This window comes from Triplophysa dalaica, chromosome 1, assembly GCF_015846415.1.
Source record: "Triplophysa dalaica isolate WHDGS20190420 chromosome 1, ASM1584641v1, whole genome shotgun sequence".
In the NCBI taxonomy this organism is placed as follows: domain Eukaryota; kingdom Metazoa; phylum Chordata; class Actinopteri; order Cypriniformes; family Nemacheilidae; genus Triplophysa; species Triplophysa dalaica.
Genome location: NC_079542.1, coordinates 27,450,506 through 27,468,751, shown reverse-complemented (window position 1 = coordinate 27,468,751; position 18,246 = coordinate 27,450,506). Strand labels below are relative to the sequence as shown.

The 18,246-nt window shown below is 39.5% G+C and overlaps 1 protein-coding gene across 2 annotated transcripts; it reads right to left on the bottom strand.

Annotated features, from left to right (window-relative positions):
- Positions 1 to 1,417: 1,417 nt before the first annotated feature.
- Positions 1,418 to 18,117, bottom strand: il13ra1 (interleukin 13 receptor, alpha 1). Of its 2 annotated transcripts, none has more exons than XM_056742552.1 (10): positions 17,866 to 18,117; positions 17,548 to 17,678; positions 13,171 to 13,336; positions 7,970 to 8,072; positions 7,331 to 7,524; positions 4,525 to 4,676; positions 4,170 to 4,305; positions 3,898 to 3,997; positions 3,480 to 3,573; positions 1,418 to 3,293 (listed from the first exon to the last, which is right to left on the bottom strand). In XM_056742552.1, the coding sequence occupies exons 1-10, from the start codon at positions 17,936 to 17,938 to the stop codon at positions 3,198 to 3,200; spliced, it is 1,245 nt and encodes a 414-aa protein (XP_056598530.1). In that variant the 5' UTR covers positions 17,939 to 18,117; the 3' UTR covers positions 1,418 to 3,197. The 2 variants fall into 2 exon arrangements, with proteins under 2 accessions (XP_056598530.1, XP_056598538.1); XM_056742560.1 differs by having other exon boundaries at positions 4,525 to 4,661; positions 17,866 to 18,116.
- Between the last annotated feature and the right edge of the window lie 129 nt (positions 18,118 to 18,246).

Below are 18,246 nucleotides of genomic sequence, written 5' to 3'. Positions count from 1 at the left end.
CAGTGTTACTCTATTCTATTAGACTCATATCTTTCATGTACCATAAGACATGACAAAAAAATAAATGTTTATACCTCAATTGAGATCTGCACTGCATCTCTGCTAGGACTCGCAGCCGGATTTGCTCAATTAGAAATATATCGCACTATTCCATGGCGCCACAGAGACTGAGTAGAAAAACATTGATCAGATCTGCTGTAGACACACACTGCACAATTGTGCCTTCATCACCTAGCAGCATAAGGTCCTTACTGTGGGCGGCCAGTAGGGAGAGCTCAAGGCACAGCTGTAGCGAGATACCTGTCGGTCCCTCAGACCCAACACAGACCCATGGTGGACTCCGACTTCAGATCAGCGTCAGTTAGGAGATTCGGTCTAAAATTATGTTGTGGTTTATGCTTAAAAAATAAGTTGCTGGATAACACGCTCATTTACTGATTTTAGTAATGGTTGTCATAAATTACGCCTTTTTCATTAGTAAAACGTAATATAAAACAAAAAGATGGTTAGTTGTTTAATATAGCCTATATTATTCTAAAACATGTGCCTAAGACACATTCCTGAAGTGTTAGCTACAACAACAGGAAAACGGTCATTACTCAAACGTGAACGTTGAACCCTGAATTAAAAAAAAAAACCTTGTTTAATATGTTGCTAAAATGGCCACGTTTATTACACACTTGAACGCGTAATCAAACCATAATTGTCATCCATAGGGCTGTGACCTCCGCATTGAGGGGATTAAGTGTGCCTCATGAATGGATATGTGTTTTCAATGTTTAATTCTTGGCTATGAGGTTATCCGTAAAGGAATGGTTTACATAAACATAAAAAAATCTGCAACCACTTACTCAACGTCTTGTCATTTCAAACATTTATGACTTTTTTCTTCTTCCACAGAACACAAAAGAAGATATTTTGAAGAACGTTGGTAACCAAGCAACCACGTTATATAATCACTTCTATTCTATGGACACAATACCAATGCAGGTCAATAGGGATCGCCGTTGTTCAGTTGTTCAACCGTTGTTCAAAATATCTTATTTTGAGTTCTGCAGAAGAAAGTATCACAGGTTTGAAATGAAAAGATGGTTACAGTATTTTAATTTTTGCGTGAACTTTACCTTTAACATTATCGTGAGGTTAAAGCCTCAAAAATATGAACACAAATCTTTGTTACTCTGACAAGGTGTTAAAATTTCCCATAGGGTATGTACATGAATCCGTATGGAGTAATAAAAACGTATATTTCCATACTATTGGCATCAGAATATTTTGCCAGCAACCAAAATCGCGAATAATTGGTGGCATTTAAAACACATGAAAACCTGTGGCCTGCCAGGACTATAAATGTTTTTTTTTTCTGAGAAGACAGTTCAGCCTTTCATGTTAAAAGTTGATAAAGTTGACACATATCTGAATGTATTCCAGTGTGTTTTTATTACAGTATATTCACCTTTGGCAGATCACCAAACAGATAAAACAAATATGATGATATTAGAATTTTAGAACACATATTTACAAAATCAAAACAAAACATATGTGTACTAAAATATTTTTAAAAATCATGTCAAGGTATATGCATATAAAGATTAAAATATCTTTCTATGTCACCGTGCCTGTGAAAACCTAGCTAAAGTCATGTTACTGTTTTCTACATAAGATCTTCCTACATGATATAAGGCACATAATCTTTATAACGTAAACATTGATTAAGACAATGTAAAGGACTTTGACTTTTATATCATAATAATTAGATTATGAGACTTTAGTCTGGTTTTCACAAGCAGTGCTACATGATGTGTCTTGGTATTTTGCAATAAAACACCTAAAACATTCTTCACAGTGTCTAGAAAAACCCACAATCTTAAAATTTATCTAAATAATTATTTTTGTGTACACTAAGTCAGAAGCAGTTCAGTTAAAGTCAGAAGTTTGAACTACAAATCTCTATTTAAACAATGGCATGAAACAAACAATAGCTTACAGATTTCATTTTTTATTCACTACATCCCAATTCCAGTAGGTTAGACATTTATACATTTGCTATGTTAACCATAGCTTTAAATTACTTTAGTCAAACCACTGACAAATATACAGTTAGCTTTTGATGGGCAAATTGGAGTTTTGGAGAATTGAAAGTGTACCCTAGAGATGAATGTTAAGGCCTGTCTGCAAACTTATGTGCTTGACATCATTAAAAAGTCAAGACCTGATGAGCAAAAACCTTGGGAACTATTTATAAATGTTTGTTCTTTTTTTAGGTTGGAATCATCCTGAATAGTCTACAAACCTGCATGTAATACACCAGCAAATCAACGCGAAAAGGTGTAAAAAGCCTACTCAAAATGTTTTACCAATCACATTAAACAATTTAAAGGCACAGCTAGTACGAACAAGGAATAAACCTCTTTCCCACTGGTAATGCAATGAAAGAAATAAAAGCTGAAAAATAATAAGTAAATATTTGTTTCTACAATTATTTAGACATCTCTCATTATTACACAGGATATATTCTAACTGACAAGGTTTTCAACAATTAAATGACAAAATGTATGCAAAATTAAAATGCGAATGGCTAAGGTGAATGTAACCTTCGCACTAAATTTGTACATTGAGGTTATAAACGACGTTCAGCAACACCCATTCATCCATTAAAATAAAACTGCTATATAAACAAGCATGGAAAAGCAAAAGGAGTAGGAGATCCCAGATGGATCCATTTCCCGAATAGCATGAAACCTTTTTGCAGTATTCCTCTTTTGAAAATGGTTTAAAGCTTTTGTTGGGGCTTTCCGGATGGTTGGAGTGAATACACCCATGGCTCCATCTACCAGATAGTCACTTCAAATCAGCACGTTCCAGGAAAGTTCATTTATTGCTTATCTCCACAATTCATTCATTGAAAAAAGCTTCTGTTGTTCCAAAAAGAGCAATTTACTAGCAAAAAAAAGTAAAATGTCTTAGCAGTGAGGTCAGAGTCCATAACAAAGGTACAGTAAGTGAGCTTTGTTTGTTGCTGTTCTTATAAGATGACAGGGAGGGACAACAGCAGTTGTAGAAGGTTAAACATAGACGCATATACATGTCTCTTAATTTCAAGTTTTAAGAGTCCTCCCTGATTTTAATGTTTGAAAATCCACAGGTGAACATTTTCAGTGGTCACAGGTTTTATTCTTGCCACGGTGTTCCATTCTTCACTGGCCTTTGTTTAGGAGTGTTGTCTCAGGCACAAAACTTATTTTGTTTACAGTCTCTTCGATGGGTATATACATTGGGCCAACAGGAGGGTTCTGTTACAATTAGAAGAAACAATTAATATCTTAACCTCAGCTCTAACACAGGACTCACCTTTACAGAACAATATTGCTAACAGGGTTTATTGACCATCTTTTTTAACCACAAATACATTGCTGAAAATCCAAGTAAGTTTTTATTACTAAATATAAACTTAACAAGAATATGATTGCAAAATATACCCTTGGATCATCTGTCATTTTGATATTGTTGTAGATCATGTCCTTGAACAAAAGTGATGGTTCTGGAATTTTAGGAAGAATACTGTCTTTATGTCTGAGGGAGGAAAGGTAAATTGTCATTTAGTACTACATTTTTAGATTCTTACGCAGTTTAAAACTCTCAACAAGTGATGTTTTTTCACAGAGATTCACATTTACAGAAAATATCTTTGCACTGCGATACAAACATACTAGGGTGAATTTATAAACATTTTTTACGAGTTAAGCCGTTCCTGTGTTGGAGTGATGCTGTGTTGGCACAATACACAATGTTAGCCATAAATGAAAAATCAGTAATTATAGTATTTTCTTAGTGACATCCATTTTTTATATCAATTTTATATTTTCAATAGAGCAGCCACCAAAACAAATTCTTTACCTGTGGATGAGCACAAGACACGCTATCAAACAACAGGAAACTACGAGAGGGACGATAATGACAGCCAGTAAAACAGGCACATTTGGATTCCTGTTGTCCCCTATGAAAGCACATAAATATTATGTTAAACTGGAAAAGGCGAAAACTTTTTCCTTACAGAATAATTATTATATATTAATGAACAGCAATTATTTAAATGCTCATTGAATACAATGCTGTTATGTAATATAGTAATGTAATATAGTCACATTAAACAAGGAACCGGCCAGTACCATAATCCACTTCATCACTCAGTTCACTCTCCCCTGTACCACAATGGCCTTTAAAGAGGATCTGCACCTTGGCTGTGTACTTGCACATATGATCATATGACAAAGGATATTCCTTCCCTCCTCGAATCGAGTCATGCTGTAAAATTGTAAACAAAAATTCTGTAAGGAAATGCTTAAAATGCGATTTCATTATGTATTTTCTTTCTTCCTTTGTACTTTTGATCACCTTTCAAAGATGTTTGGTATTTTAATATGTTTTTAGTTTGAATCAGAGAGATTGTGTGTCGATCCCTGAAACTTTGCAGGCTCTGCCCTACTTGAATAATGCAACAAATAATAAAAAAAGACAGCTCACCTTTTCATTGCACTTGGTATATGTGTATGTGTACTCAAAACAGTCTTCTGCAAACTGTTCAAAACCTGATCTGATCGTTTGAAAGTAGAGCTTTTGCTCGTCTCTTCTGATTATCAGTTCAGGTTTCTTTAGTTTCACTGCAAAGGAATTGACTAAATATTAGTTGGTATGTGTCAATCTACTCATACTGCATTTATTAGACACGTGAAACTGCAAAAAATAAAGTATGGGAAAAGCTGCCTTATCTAAAAGCGAATGCTCACCTAGACTGAAACGCCTCGTGTAACCACACCCCCACATTTCTACGACAGTTCGCGGTATGATTTGACTAAGTCAGCCTGTGGATCGCTAGCCTGTGGATCAGTGGTGTAGTCTACGTGATACGCAGGTATACGCCGTATACCCACTAGAAAAGATCAAGAATTTCCGTATACCCACTTAAAAAAGCGCAAGGTTACGTAACAAAATCGTTTGTGTCGGAAAAGTACGATCCACTGACTTTTGGTTCAACCAGGAGATATGAAATCAAAGAGGTCATTAAAGGCAGCATTTAGACTATCAGTGTTATCGTAAGCCTGCCCCCGAAGCTACTGGCGCTTCGTGCAGCTGCAGCAGGTGTTACAGACAATGAGCCCGACGAGGCTCATGCGATGCTTTACGCGGGGTCCCCACTCCTCGCGTTAGTGTTCCGGGGTCGCAATGTGCACACTGTTCGCCCGTGTATTATACTTTCTGCCTTTTACTCACCCCACTTTTAAAACCACTGTGTAGTCTTTAATAAAACGAGCATATTTGTTATCATTAACATAACTGCAAGTCATATTGTGACTGCTGGCATATTAAATTGTATCTAACTAGCCAACTTCACAAACGTTAGTTTGTGTGTTGAATCAATACATGAGGGAGAAAGGGAGAGATAACTTATTCTACAATGTTTATAATTGTTTTAGATGATAAGAGATGAGAACTCCTTACAAGCCTTGTGAAAGTCAAGCTAGAGACACTGGCAGCAATCTATAGGTGCAACAGGTGCTTGATAAAACTGCACAAATGTTCATTGTAAATTATTTTAGTTCACTATCAATGTCAATAATAGATGCAACTTACATAAGTGTGTGAAAAATCTAGTTATTAGGGACGAGTATCAGAGTTTGATTTTAACCATTTTTTCAATATGATTTACTGTAAGTCTCTGACTTGGCCTTAGTTTAGCTAAATCAAAATCTAAAGTTTATACTTTCACAAGATATTCTTTACATTATGTAGTTGCTCTGCTTAAAAAAACAATAGAACCCTGCCCAAAACACAAGAGATGCAGATGGGAATCAATAGAAAAGGCATAAAATAAAAAATTATAAAGAAATGTGTTTCATAATGGTATTTAAATGAAAACCACTAGAATGTATGTAATACTATTTTTAGCAGGATGGGTTTATGTAGAAATACTTAATAGCTTTTCCCGTGGATCACTAATGTGCATTGAAAATTGCCAGCTGATAAAACCTGTGCTTTAGTGACTGTATACATAAATAAAACTGTATACTTATATTCGTTCATTTAGTGATGCATCAGTTATATAATTTATTAATGCAGTGGAATGTCAGTAAACCCCTCTTAATCACAGTGAGTTGTGGGTAATATCTGACTGATTTAAAACCAGCAAGTCCCACAGCTGTCATTGGCTATTGAAATCTTGCTTGCAATAAATCTTTCTTGATTACATATAGAGGCATACTCTATCCTTGCATTCGTGAGTGTGGTGGTGCTCATGGGTTGTCGACCTGGGACGGATGAGTATGCTGGGGGGAATCATAGTATACTCACTACAAAAAACTAGACTACACCACTGCTGTGGATCGCCAATACACGATAGTATCGAGGGGCGGGGCAATTGTCACATTATCTATGACAAGCTGGATTTTTGGACAAAAGTGGCTAGATAATGCTCATGTGTGACTGAAATGAGCATTTATTATAATATAAGTTCATTGCAGTTGGCAACCTTGTTACTTCCCACCGCAACCTTTTAAACTGTTATTAGCCTACTTGATTGCCAAACGGAAACAACCCGTGCGCTGGTTTTAAACCTTCACGCGCATAGCAATTCCTGCATGAAAAAGCCAGAGCCGCGGGCATCAAAACCTCTCTCGTGCGCGGAAAACTGAAACCGCGCACATAACTCTCACTGGCTTGAGGAAAATCCAGAGCCGCGCGCATCACAAAGCTTTCTCATGCGCTGAAACCTGAAAGCCCGCACATTATAAACTCTCTCTGGCGCGTAAAACTCAGACCCTGCACATTATAAACTCTCTCTAGCGTGTGTAAAAGCCAAAGCCAAGCTCTCTTCCACGAAGAAATTTGCAATGCGCGTTTGTAATATAAATTTGCAACATATTTGCAAACAGCCAACTATCATCTATCATCTAGCGAATCAGCTATCGCCGATGTGTCTGAGTATCGTCAGTACACGATAGTATCGTCAATCGGAACAGCCCTAAACCTGATGATCCCAATATGGTAAGGGACGTTACATTTCCATCACACGCTTACAGTATTCGACCAATCACTACGCAATGGTTAACTGGCTAATCATAGCACACCTCGCTTTTCAGAGGGATGAGCTTTGCAAAGAATCCGCGCATTTCAAAGAGACAGGGCAAAGAGGAGATATAAACAAGCAAGGTATGTAGAAAATACAGTGTTTTTCAGCCTTAAATCATATATACACATTGCATTACATCCAAAACAAATCATAATGTTAATTTTAGCCGTGTCATATCACCCCTTTAAAAATCTGTCCACATACCATTGAAACCTGGATCTTCTATCTTGAAGGTGTTGTTAACAGAAATGCCCTTATGAGTTCCATTAAACATAAAGAACATGTCATCTACATTCTCCTTGAAATCTTTACTGTATATCTCACATCCTTTGATCTTCATCATGTCATTTATATACGAGGAACACTTTGTGATGTGATCTAGTTTTTTCTGGTGTAACCTGTAACAGACATCAGAGTTTATTTATTACAGCCAAAGCAAAGTTAGAGTACAAGGAGCTAAAGATTTAGCACAAATTAAAGGAAGGGTATGCCATTCAAGCATTTTTTATGTTAGGCTGGTTAAAATTTCTTCAAATCCTGATAGCAATTGCTAGTTTAAATAAATATATATAAATTTAAATCTTTAAATTTAGACCATAAAACGTTCGTCCAATCTTTGCACTCGGCCCAAATGCGCTCATGTTTTAGAGAGGAGGGCTTAAGAGAGCGGGATAGTGAGATAGTGGGATCTTCGTCAATCCTAGCTTGCTACTGTATATTGTGAGCCAATTCAAAAATGCCTTGCCTACCATTCCTTTACAAAACAATATATGAACTTTCTTGAAAGTTGCTGTGGTAAGAATGTTTTTGCCCAAACAATAACTGTAATGTAATGTAATGTACCTGTAATAAAAACTGAGGTCTTGGACATCATCAGCAAGATTCCAAGTGCATGTTAAGTTGTTTATGGAATAATACAGGCAGCTTAAGTTTCTCACCAGCGTCACTGGGGATAAATGTGTTTTCAAATCAGTGTCTCTGACATTTGATTTCAAAAGTGAAACATTTAAAATATTCTCTTTTTTATGAACTGGATAAGCATTCATTGTGTAAAAGATAAGTCTTTCTAATTTCCATTATTACAAAGTCATGTCCTTTTCACTAAATCTATGACTGGACCAGTGGTGTAGTCGGGGCCATACGCACTCATACGGCGTATGCTTACTTTTTCCGAAGTGCTGTTTGCGTATAACGACTTCTAAAGATCTATATTAGCGTATACCCACTTGTTCTCCTGCTTAAAGTCTCCAAGCTACTTTTGTGTGTTTGCTTTCCCTTTAACCGTATCGCGTTCACATTTCAGTCATACAATTGGTGCATTTCTTAAGAAAATTAACAAAATTTCTTGCGGCCCCACCTCCGACAACCACCCCAAACGCATCATCTTCAGTGTTGGCAACTCGCCTGTGAGGAGCTCATCCCGTCAATGACTGAAAGAGTAGTGCTGAAGCCGTCAGCTGATATTGATAAAACTGCTCACTTTTAGTCAAAGCTGGTTTAAAGGGCGCTCACCGGCAGCGGCTCCTCTCATCTGGCATTGACACTGAATTCTCGGGTTCTCTTGCGCTGCTTTATCTCTTTACGATATTGCAGTGCATCGCAAATCTTTGGTATCTGTCACAACTTTTAATACTAATTTTCTTTAAATGACACATGATGAAATGAAACAAAGCACTTAAATAGCCCTACTGTTTAAAGTCAGAATCCTTACATTTTCTACGTATCCTCGTTCCCTCGTAATTGAGAACCTACTTGTTACGTTTATTCTACATTTAAAATAATGTAGTCTGTTTTTAACATAACCTTAACTTCATACATTCATATCTTCCCCTTAAATTATTAACAAGTATTAACTTCTTGGTTACGTATGTAACCTCAGTTCCCTGATGGAGGGAACGAGACGTTGTGTCGAGAACGACAGATGGGGTTCGCCCTTGAGAACCAATCAACTCTGACTACTATAGAAAAGGCCAATGAAATTTGGCGAATGAAATTTGCATGCCGGGCTCCACCCCCGGATATCCGGTATAAAATGAAGCCGGCGTGCATCATTCATTTACCTCTTGTTCTGAAGAGCCTGAGATCCTCTCACAACTACAGCAGAATACGATACATGTTTGTGGCATAAGGGTCACAACGTCTCGTTCTCTCCGTCAGGGAACTGAGGTTACATACGTAACCGAGACGTTCCCTTTCTGTCGGTCTCTCAACGTTGTGTCGAGAACGACAGATGGGGTTACCTATGGAAAACGCCACAACGCTGTATCGCGTCACAGCGAAGCGACGGTAACAAGCCTGGGCGTGTCAGCTCGAAACTTTCGTGAAACTGTAACCTTCCAGTGTGGTGGTCGGGGGGTTCCAGAGCTTTCTTGCAGAAAGATGGGTACAGCCCTGACCGGTAACTTTCACGGACGGAGCCTTAGCTCTCTACAGGCGAGAGGCCGTCCGGCTCAGTTTACACCGGGTGAGCGCGACTCTTAATCAGAGAAGCGCTGCAGTGGCCACCTCCTACCTGTGTAGAGGAATCCGGTGGATATAAGTATGGTCTCTTCCTTGGAGGAGAACGCATGGAACGTGCGGACTGGGTAGTTAACCGCGAGGTGGAGGTCCACCTGGGGAAGCTCATGGGTTACCATGTGTGGGAACCATTGTCATGATGGTATGGCAGACGGAACAGCCCATGGTGGGGTTGCTGCTGCGTCTGATAGAACCAGGTCCGGTTAGAACTATCTGTGATAGGTCATATGGTATCCCGGCTTAAGGGGAAGGCTGCTCTGCCCAGCCGACCCCCGGGGGTGCTTGCTTAGTGATGGATGGAATGCCTGTTCTTAACCAGTGTCTGGGTAAGAAGGAAGGTTGGTGAGGTACCAATTTTCTTAGCCATGTGTTTGGGTAAGAAGAAAAGGTATATAGCACACTGACCCAACCTCTTGGAGGGTGGGAAGGTGCATTCGCAGGCATACGCCCTCCCGGATGCCAGTCCTACATGTCGCCACCTAGGACGTGGGCTGACATCGGGTTAACGCGAAGGCTGTAAAACCTTGCGAAGGTGGTGGGCGTAGCCCAAGCCGCAGCTCTACAAATGTCTGCTAGAGACGCGCCTCTGGCCAGTGCCCATGAGGAGGCTATACCCCGGGTGGAGTGAGCCGTAACCGCCAATGGACATGGGAGATTCTGCGACCGGTATGCCGTCATAACGGCATCCACGATCCAGTGCGCTAATCTCTGCTTGGAGACAGCCTTCCCCTTCTGCTGTCCTCCAAAACAGACAAAGAGCTGATCAGAGCTGCGGAAGCTCTGTGTGCGGTCTAAGTAGAGGCGCAGTGCGCGTACTGGACACAACACGGACCGGGTTGGGTCTTCCTCCCCGATGCAAGTTCACCACTTGGTCCCGAAAGGGAGTAGTGGGAACATTGGGCACGTATCCGGGCCTGGGTTCTCAGGATTGGCGAGCGCCAACAGAAGAGCCGTCTTACTCGTTAGGTGAGGAAGATCGGAAGCTTCAAGGGGGTTTGAAGGGGGGCCCGGATAGGCCCCCCAGGACCACGTTAAGGTCCCAAGAGGGTACGGAGCGGAGACGAGGCGGATTCCGCCTTCTCGCGCCCCTTAGGAACCTGGTGACCAGGTCGTGCTGCCCTAGAGACTTTCCATTCACTGAGTCGTGATGAGAGGCAATTGCGGCTACATACACTTCCAGTGTGGAAGGGGAGATGTTATTCTCCAATTTCTCTTGTAGGAAGGACAACACTGACCCGACCGAGCATCTCCGTGGGTCTTCTCCCTGGGAGAGACACCAGGATGAGAAGAGGCACCATTTGTAGGCGTATAACAATGCAATGGTTTTAGCCACAGCGGGGTGTAATCTGCTCAGGGTCTCCTCGTCCCGTCCAGGGACCAGACATGGAGGTTCCAGAGGTCTGGCCTGGGATGCCAGAACGTGCCCATCCCCTGAGAGAGCAGGTCCTCTGTCAGGGGAATGGGCCAGGGGGGAGTTGTTGTCAAGAGCATCAGCTCCGAGAACCAAGTGCGGTTGGGCCAGTACGGCGCAACCATCAACACTTGTTGCTCCTCTTCCCTGACCTTGCACAGTGTCTGTGGCTCACTGGGGGGAAGGCGTACTTCCGCTTGTCCCGCGGCCAGCTGTGCGCCAGGGCATCCGTGCCGAGGGGGGCCTCGGTCAGGGCGTACCAAAGCGGACAATGGGTGGTGTCGCGGGAGGCAAAGAGGTCGATCTGTGCCTGTCCGAACCGCACCCAAATGAAATGAACTGCGCGGGGGTGGAGCTGAGACCTGTGTCGAACTGAGAAATGGGGTTTGACTTGAGAACCTATCATCTTCTGACTATCTTTGAAAAGGCCAATGAAATTGCATGTCGGACTCCGCCCCGGATATCCGGGTATAAAACTAGACAGCGTTCTGCATTCGTTCACCTTTTTTCTTCAAAGCCTAAGCATCGAATGACACATACTACAAAAATTGCTGGATTTTTTTGATGTGGTGCAGCGGATCGTCTCTCTTCGTCAGTGACTTCCCCTGGGCGTCTCGGCAGCTCCAGAGGTGTTTTTTTAAAGGAGCTAATTTCTCCACCATTTTTCCCGGAAGTGCATTTCCATCTATAATGGGACAGCAAAAGGCTATGTTGACGTGCCCCAGGTGGAGCATTTAGTTTGGTTCTCACCCCAAAAGTGTTGATAACTTTTGGTTCCCCATGGGATGTATACGAATCCTAAGCTTCAAGGCAAGCAAAGGAGATGTGAGAAGTCTCTCTGTTTGGAAAATTAACCATACGGTTAGAGCTATACAAATGAGGCACCATGAGAAACAAAGGAACTTTCTCCGGCCCACTAATCGCTTTCATGGTCAGAATCACTTTCACGTGGGGGCAGGGCAGGTATACATTTAAATACACCATCACCGATACACTTCGTGCGGAAGGGAAGGAAAAAGAAAGAGAATGCGGAACACAATCCTACAGACACCCGGGCTTGCGGCTCCCCTTAAGGGAGTCCGATTAGGCCATGGAACTTCGGACACCTAAACTCAGCGTTTTAACAGGACTGCATTCTGAAACCATTCAAGATATCCATCCACGCGCATACAGATATTGTTCCAGCACATAGCTTGCATGTATCCGATTCTATAAATAGAATAGCTGCGTTAAGAGAGTTTGTGCCTCTTTGTTAAAGATGATTTTATTGGTTTTCAGACATGTTTTGCCTGCCTTAAACACTGGATCGTAGACGCCTTCGCTACGATGGATTCCTATTATTATATTTTCAGGCCAAAACTTTCAGGGCTAGATTAGAAACAATCAGAGCTAGAGCCCCGAATAAAAAGTGCTAGCGACGCCGATGCCCGTCACTATGCAAGACATAATTTCCATGCTGGTACATAAATTTGTGTTGAAGCGACAGCAAAAAAACTAAACAAAAACCATACTTATGGTCACTTGACCTCGTGTATAAGGAACAAAAAAGCACAAGATTTCAAATATTCATCTCAAGTTTCAAGGATAACAATGTATTGATTTGATTTGTCCAACCTAAAATACTTTGAAAATTATGAAGGATGAGATGGGAGGGAAAATATGACGGTCATTTTGAAATAATATATGTCTATATCTGTTTTCTAATGATTTAATTATTTTGGCTCGTAAAAATTCTGAAGGGCCCATAACATAGAAAATTCTAGCCAAATTAAACCCTGATTACTATGAAAAAGGAAACAATATCATTTAGACAGAATTAAAAATAGGTTACAAAAAACTGAATACATGTGAGAAATAAGGGTCATCCGTTTCATTGTTCCCACAACCTTACTGCTTTCAAGCTATAATTTCCTGAATAAATCTCACAGTTTATTAGATTATTAAATAACAATCTTTCACCATATTAACACATTCATCCTGTCATCATAATTGGGCACACTTTCATCCTAGGCTATCCACACATTTAAATATAATGACAGTATAATGATATGCAGCATCAAAACAATTTAGCTTGCTCTACAGTACATAACTGGACATCGGCTGTCATGTACAGTACCTGGTGGTGAAGGGATGGTAAAGTAGCTTGGTAGGCTGGTATTTTTTTTTCCACAGTTTTCAGAGTTTGTAGTAACAGTGATGCATAATCCCTTTTCGTTGGACAAATTGAAAGTGTAGAATAAATTACAGGTTCGTTTTTTCTGTGAACTCTTGGAAAAACAGTTCTGATGGTTCAGAAAGAATTTAAAAAAGAAAAGTTAATTAAATTATTTTTAACAAAACAATCTTTAAAACATTGAGGACACAATCCCTATGTAAAAAGAGTCCTAACAAATTCATCAATTAACCTTATGTGTTACAGGTGGAAAACTAGTTTATCAAGAGAGCAAAAATCTAATCTAACAAATCTAAATGAACATATTTTTCATGCACCAAGACTTTTGATTGTATTTACAATTTTTGTGTTGTACTTAATAGAGTGCTACAGAGGTGAACCCGGAAGTTAGTACTGCACTGGTTCCCCTTACCGAAAGCCTATGGATTTTCCCCATAGACTTTAAAATATAAAAATAAGCTCTGTGATTAACAAAGGTCTATGCTACTTACAGGTTTTGTCTATAGTTTGATTAAATCTTTATGAAATAACACAATGTTTGCTATTTTTGAAGCTAAAATACATAAAAAGCTAACACCAAAAATGTGTTCCATGGTAAATCCATCCAAGTTTTTTTGAGATTTGTGTCCATATTGCATTATTTGTAAGATTGTTATTTGTGATGACATTTAACTTCCTTCGCTTTGCGTCTGGTCGTGATCAAACTGTTGGGGTTTATTCTTGTGATAACAACCGGCTGCTTTAACATGATCCCTTACTTAAGTAACTTGTTTGGAACTGACGTTTTAAGACATGATAAAGCTTTAAAGGGATACTCACCCTCAAGTTGTTCCAAACCTTTATACATTTAAAGAACCAGTCAGTAAAATCAACCATATTCATATTCACAAAATGCGCGCCTGCTGTTACAATGAATGGCCAGGAATGCAACGCTCAATATGGCTGTTCTAGCGAAGGATGTCCCGCCTTTCAGTAAAATGAGCCAATTGTCAATCAATAAAGAATATCTGCCTTCCCCCAATTATGACGTATGACGTAACTGCTCAGAGGCGTTGCAAACATGGCCGCCAAGTGGGAAGACTTCCGTAAAGTGACTTTGGAAAATCAAACCGCATCTAGCGCTGAGGTTGCGACTTGCAACCAACAGCTCACTCCTCCCCTTCCTTTCGAAGCACTACAGAAGCTGTCACAACATCGAGAATAACATGTAAGGAACCCACGGTGTAAAGATATAGAAAAGCGAATTCAAAGGTAATAAAAACATAACGCTTCATTATGTAAGGTTTATATATACCTCTTATGTATATTATATTGCATTTCTGTCACTAGATCCTCCAAAAAATTACACACTGCTCCTTTAATATACTATAAGTTTTGTTGAACACAAAGAAAGATATTTTCATGAAAATTAGAAAGTGACAGTTCTGGGACACCATTGACCATAGTAGGAAAAATAATTGTATAGTTTTAATTATACCATGGGGGTTTGGAATGCTTGATTCTGATTGGCTGACAAAGGTTCTACAGTTGTGCATTTTTTTTCAGCCAAGCACACACCTACGAAGTAGTTCCAGATCTGACGACCGAAAGTGAAACATTAACTTTTGATAATTGAACGGTCCGTCGTCAATTATTCCTAACATAAATGTGTTCTGTTAGTAGGAAAAACGTTTTTTCTAATGATGCCCCAGAACTGTCAGGTGCTAACATATTTCCAAATACAGCGGGGAAAATAAGTATTTGACACATCAGCATTTTTATCAGTAAGGGGATTTTTAAGTGGGCTATTGACACAAAATTCCCACTAGATGTAGTCATCAAGCCAAATATTGAATTCATACAAAGAAATCATAACATTTAAGTATACAAGTTCAGTCATAATAAATAAAGTGAAATGACACGGGTAAAAGTATTGAACACACTTTATTTAATACTTTGTACAAATGCCTTTGTTGGTGATTACAGCTTCTAGACGCCTCTTGTATGGAGAGAACAGTCATCTGCATTGCTCAGGAGTGATTGTGGCCCATTTTTCCACAGAAATGGTCTATAAATCTTGAAGGTTCCTTGGGCCTCTTTTATGAACTTTGATCTTCAGTTCTCTCCATAGATTTTCTATGGGATTTAGGTCAGGTGATTGACTGGGCCATTCAAGCAGCTTGATTTTCTTTCTTTGAAATCACTTCCTTGTGTCCTTGGCCTTGTGTTTGGGATAATTGTCTTGCTGAAATGTCCACCCTCTTTTCATTTTCAGCTTTCTGGTAGATGGCAGCAGATTTTCATCCAGAATGTGTCGGTACATTTCTCCATTCATCCTGCCTTCAATAATATGAAGTCTGCCAGTATCCCTTGCTTAAAAGCAGCCCCAAACCATGATGCTTCCGACCCCAAACTTAACTGTTGGTATGGTGTTCTTGGGGTGGTGGGCAGTGCCAATTCTTCTCCGAACATGGTGTGTAGAATGACTTCCAAAAAGTTCAATTTTGCTTTCATCTGACCATACTATAGTCTCCCAATAATCCACAGGCTTCTCCAAATGCTCTTTCGCAAACTTTAACCAAGCATCAACATGCTTTTTGTTTAGCAATGGAGTCTTCCGTGGTGAGCGTGCATGGATGCCATGGCGGTTCAGTGCATTGCTTATAGTTTTCTTTGAAACAACAGTATCTGCTGATGCAAGGTCTTCCTGAAGTTCTGCCCAAGTGGTTCTTGGCTCTTGGAGAACTCTTATAGAGTACAGATTATTCTTTGGACTCCTCGGACAGGGATCCTACGTGGAGCACATGATCGTGGCCGGTTTAGGGTGAACTGATGCTCTTTCCATTTCCGGATAATGGCCCCCACAGTGCTCACAGGAACATTCAGCATTCTGGAAATGCGCCTATAACCATTCCCATCAAAATGCTTTTCAACGATAAGATTACGAAGATCTACAGCGAGTTCTTTGCTTTTACCCATCATGAAGTCTTTCCTGTGTGCGTCCTAGGTTATGAGAAGTCTTTATAGGCCATCAATTAGGACTAAAGCAGCTGATATCAATTGGTACTGATAGGGGGCAGGGTTTCTCTCTCAATACTGACAGATTTCAGGTGATCTCCTGGCTTTCTATGCCGTTTTGCACCTTGTTACCTTCATGTGTTCAATACTTATTCCCTGTGTCATTTCACTTTATTTATTATGACTGAACTTGTATACTTAAATGTTCTGACTTCTTTGTATGAATTCAGTATTTGGCTTGATGGCTACATCTGGTGGACATTTTGTGTCAATAGCCCACTTAGAAATCCCCTTACAGAAAAAAATGCTGATATGTCATATTCTTATTTCCCCCTGCTGTATATTTCATTGGGTTCAACCGAACAAAAACATTTTAGCAGATTTGGAACAACTTGAGGGTGAGTAATTCATTACAGAATTTTTATTTTGGGGTGGAGTATCATGAGCGGGTTATAACAGGTGTGTTTTATGTCATGGAAAATAAAGTGAAAATATTTAGAGATTTGTTGACAACAGAGGTTATTTTAGGCATTTAACCAAAAACCCATTCAACAACCCTGTTATGGAATACAATGTATCTGTTTTTAAATTGACCAAGCAGTCTAACCACAACAACAGACCAGCTGCTGTAAGAAATTAGTATTATATTAAAAGTATATTATAATTTTATTTTATAGGCCACACATATGTATAAGCATTTTAAACTCTTTAAAATTAACAAAAACTTTTTTCATTTGATGGTCCAAACAGAATAAACTAACACTTGCTTCTGTTCTTCAAAGAAAATTCACCATGGTTCTTTAAACTCAGTAGCTCAACAAAAAAACGTTGATTCCAATAAAAAAGATTCATCATCTGATTGGGGAGCATATTAGAAATACAAAGGGCGGGTAATGTAAATTGACATTAGTTTTATAAAATTGTAAAACAAAGGCAACAAACAAAAGTAGGTAGAATTTTATCATTATGATTTTACAATTGTAATATTATGTTTTATAATGAAAAAACGTCAACATTTTAAAGGTAAAACAGAACAATTAAAAAACGAAGAAACCGTGACCAGCATCCAAAGTCTATTATTCCTCTTATTTATACATTTTAACTTACAGTATGGATTGTAGCAACAACCAAACTACAAACTCTTTGATTTTATCATTACACTATTAAACAAACACTGTAAAGCTTGACATTGAATTCTTGTTGAATTTCCTTTAACTTTTTGTTGTTCCGATGTTCGTAATCTAAAGGGAAATGAGTAGCAGCCACATAGGCTATACACAGTTTCCCTGTAAAGTGTGGGCGTGAGGATGAGAAATGACTCACCTTGTCATGCACTTCTATGGTATAGTTCACTCTGCAGGTTGGATCCAAACCCTCAGGTTTTTCCCATGTCAAATTCAAATCGAAAGGTGAAAGCCATATAAATTTCAGATTTTTCGGTGGAGGAAGATGATCTTTGGTGTTTTGAAAAAAAAAAACACAGACAAAAAGTACAAGAACGCTTTAGTTGCAATATGTTGGTTGATCAGTCTCTGACGTCAGAATGTTTCGGGAATTCAACAGGATATCCCGCACGCGCTGCTGTAAAAGGAAAACTTAAGGAAAAACTTTGCTAACAAACACTCAACAAAATCAACTCACCCGATACGTTTTCAACTCCGACGAACATGACAGATAAACATATTATCAAGGCGATATCACAATATCGACACATGATGTTTTAAGGTTTGGTCAGATATTCCGTGTTAAATCCACAATACCGTCCTGTAAAATACCGTCCCCCGCAGTGCTCTGTCCCTTTTAAGACTTGGTATTTATGTTCGACATAAACAAACACATAGCAGTGCGTCGCAACCAAGTCAATCTCACGGTCAAAGTAAAAGTGAGACTGAAGTTGACACTGTGGGAGGAGTGTGAATGCGCAGATCCTCCACCTCTCCAAATCATAGATCGAGTCACCCTTTGAATTAATGAATAAATCTTATTTTGGAGAGGTTTGTGAAAAATGGGGTTTACTGCTCA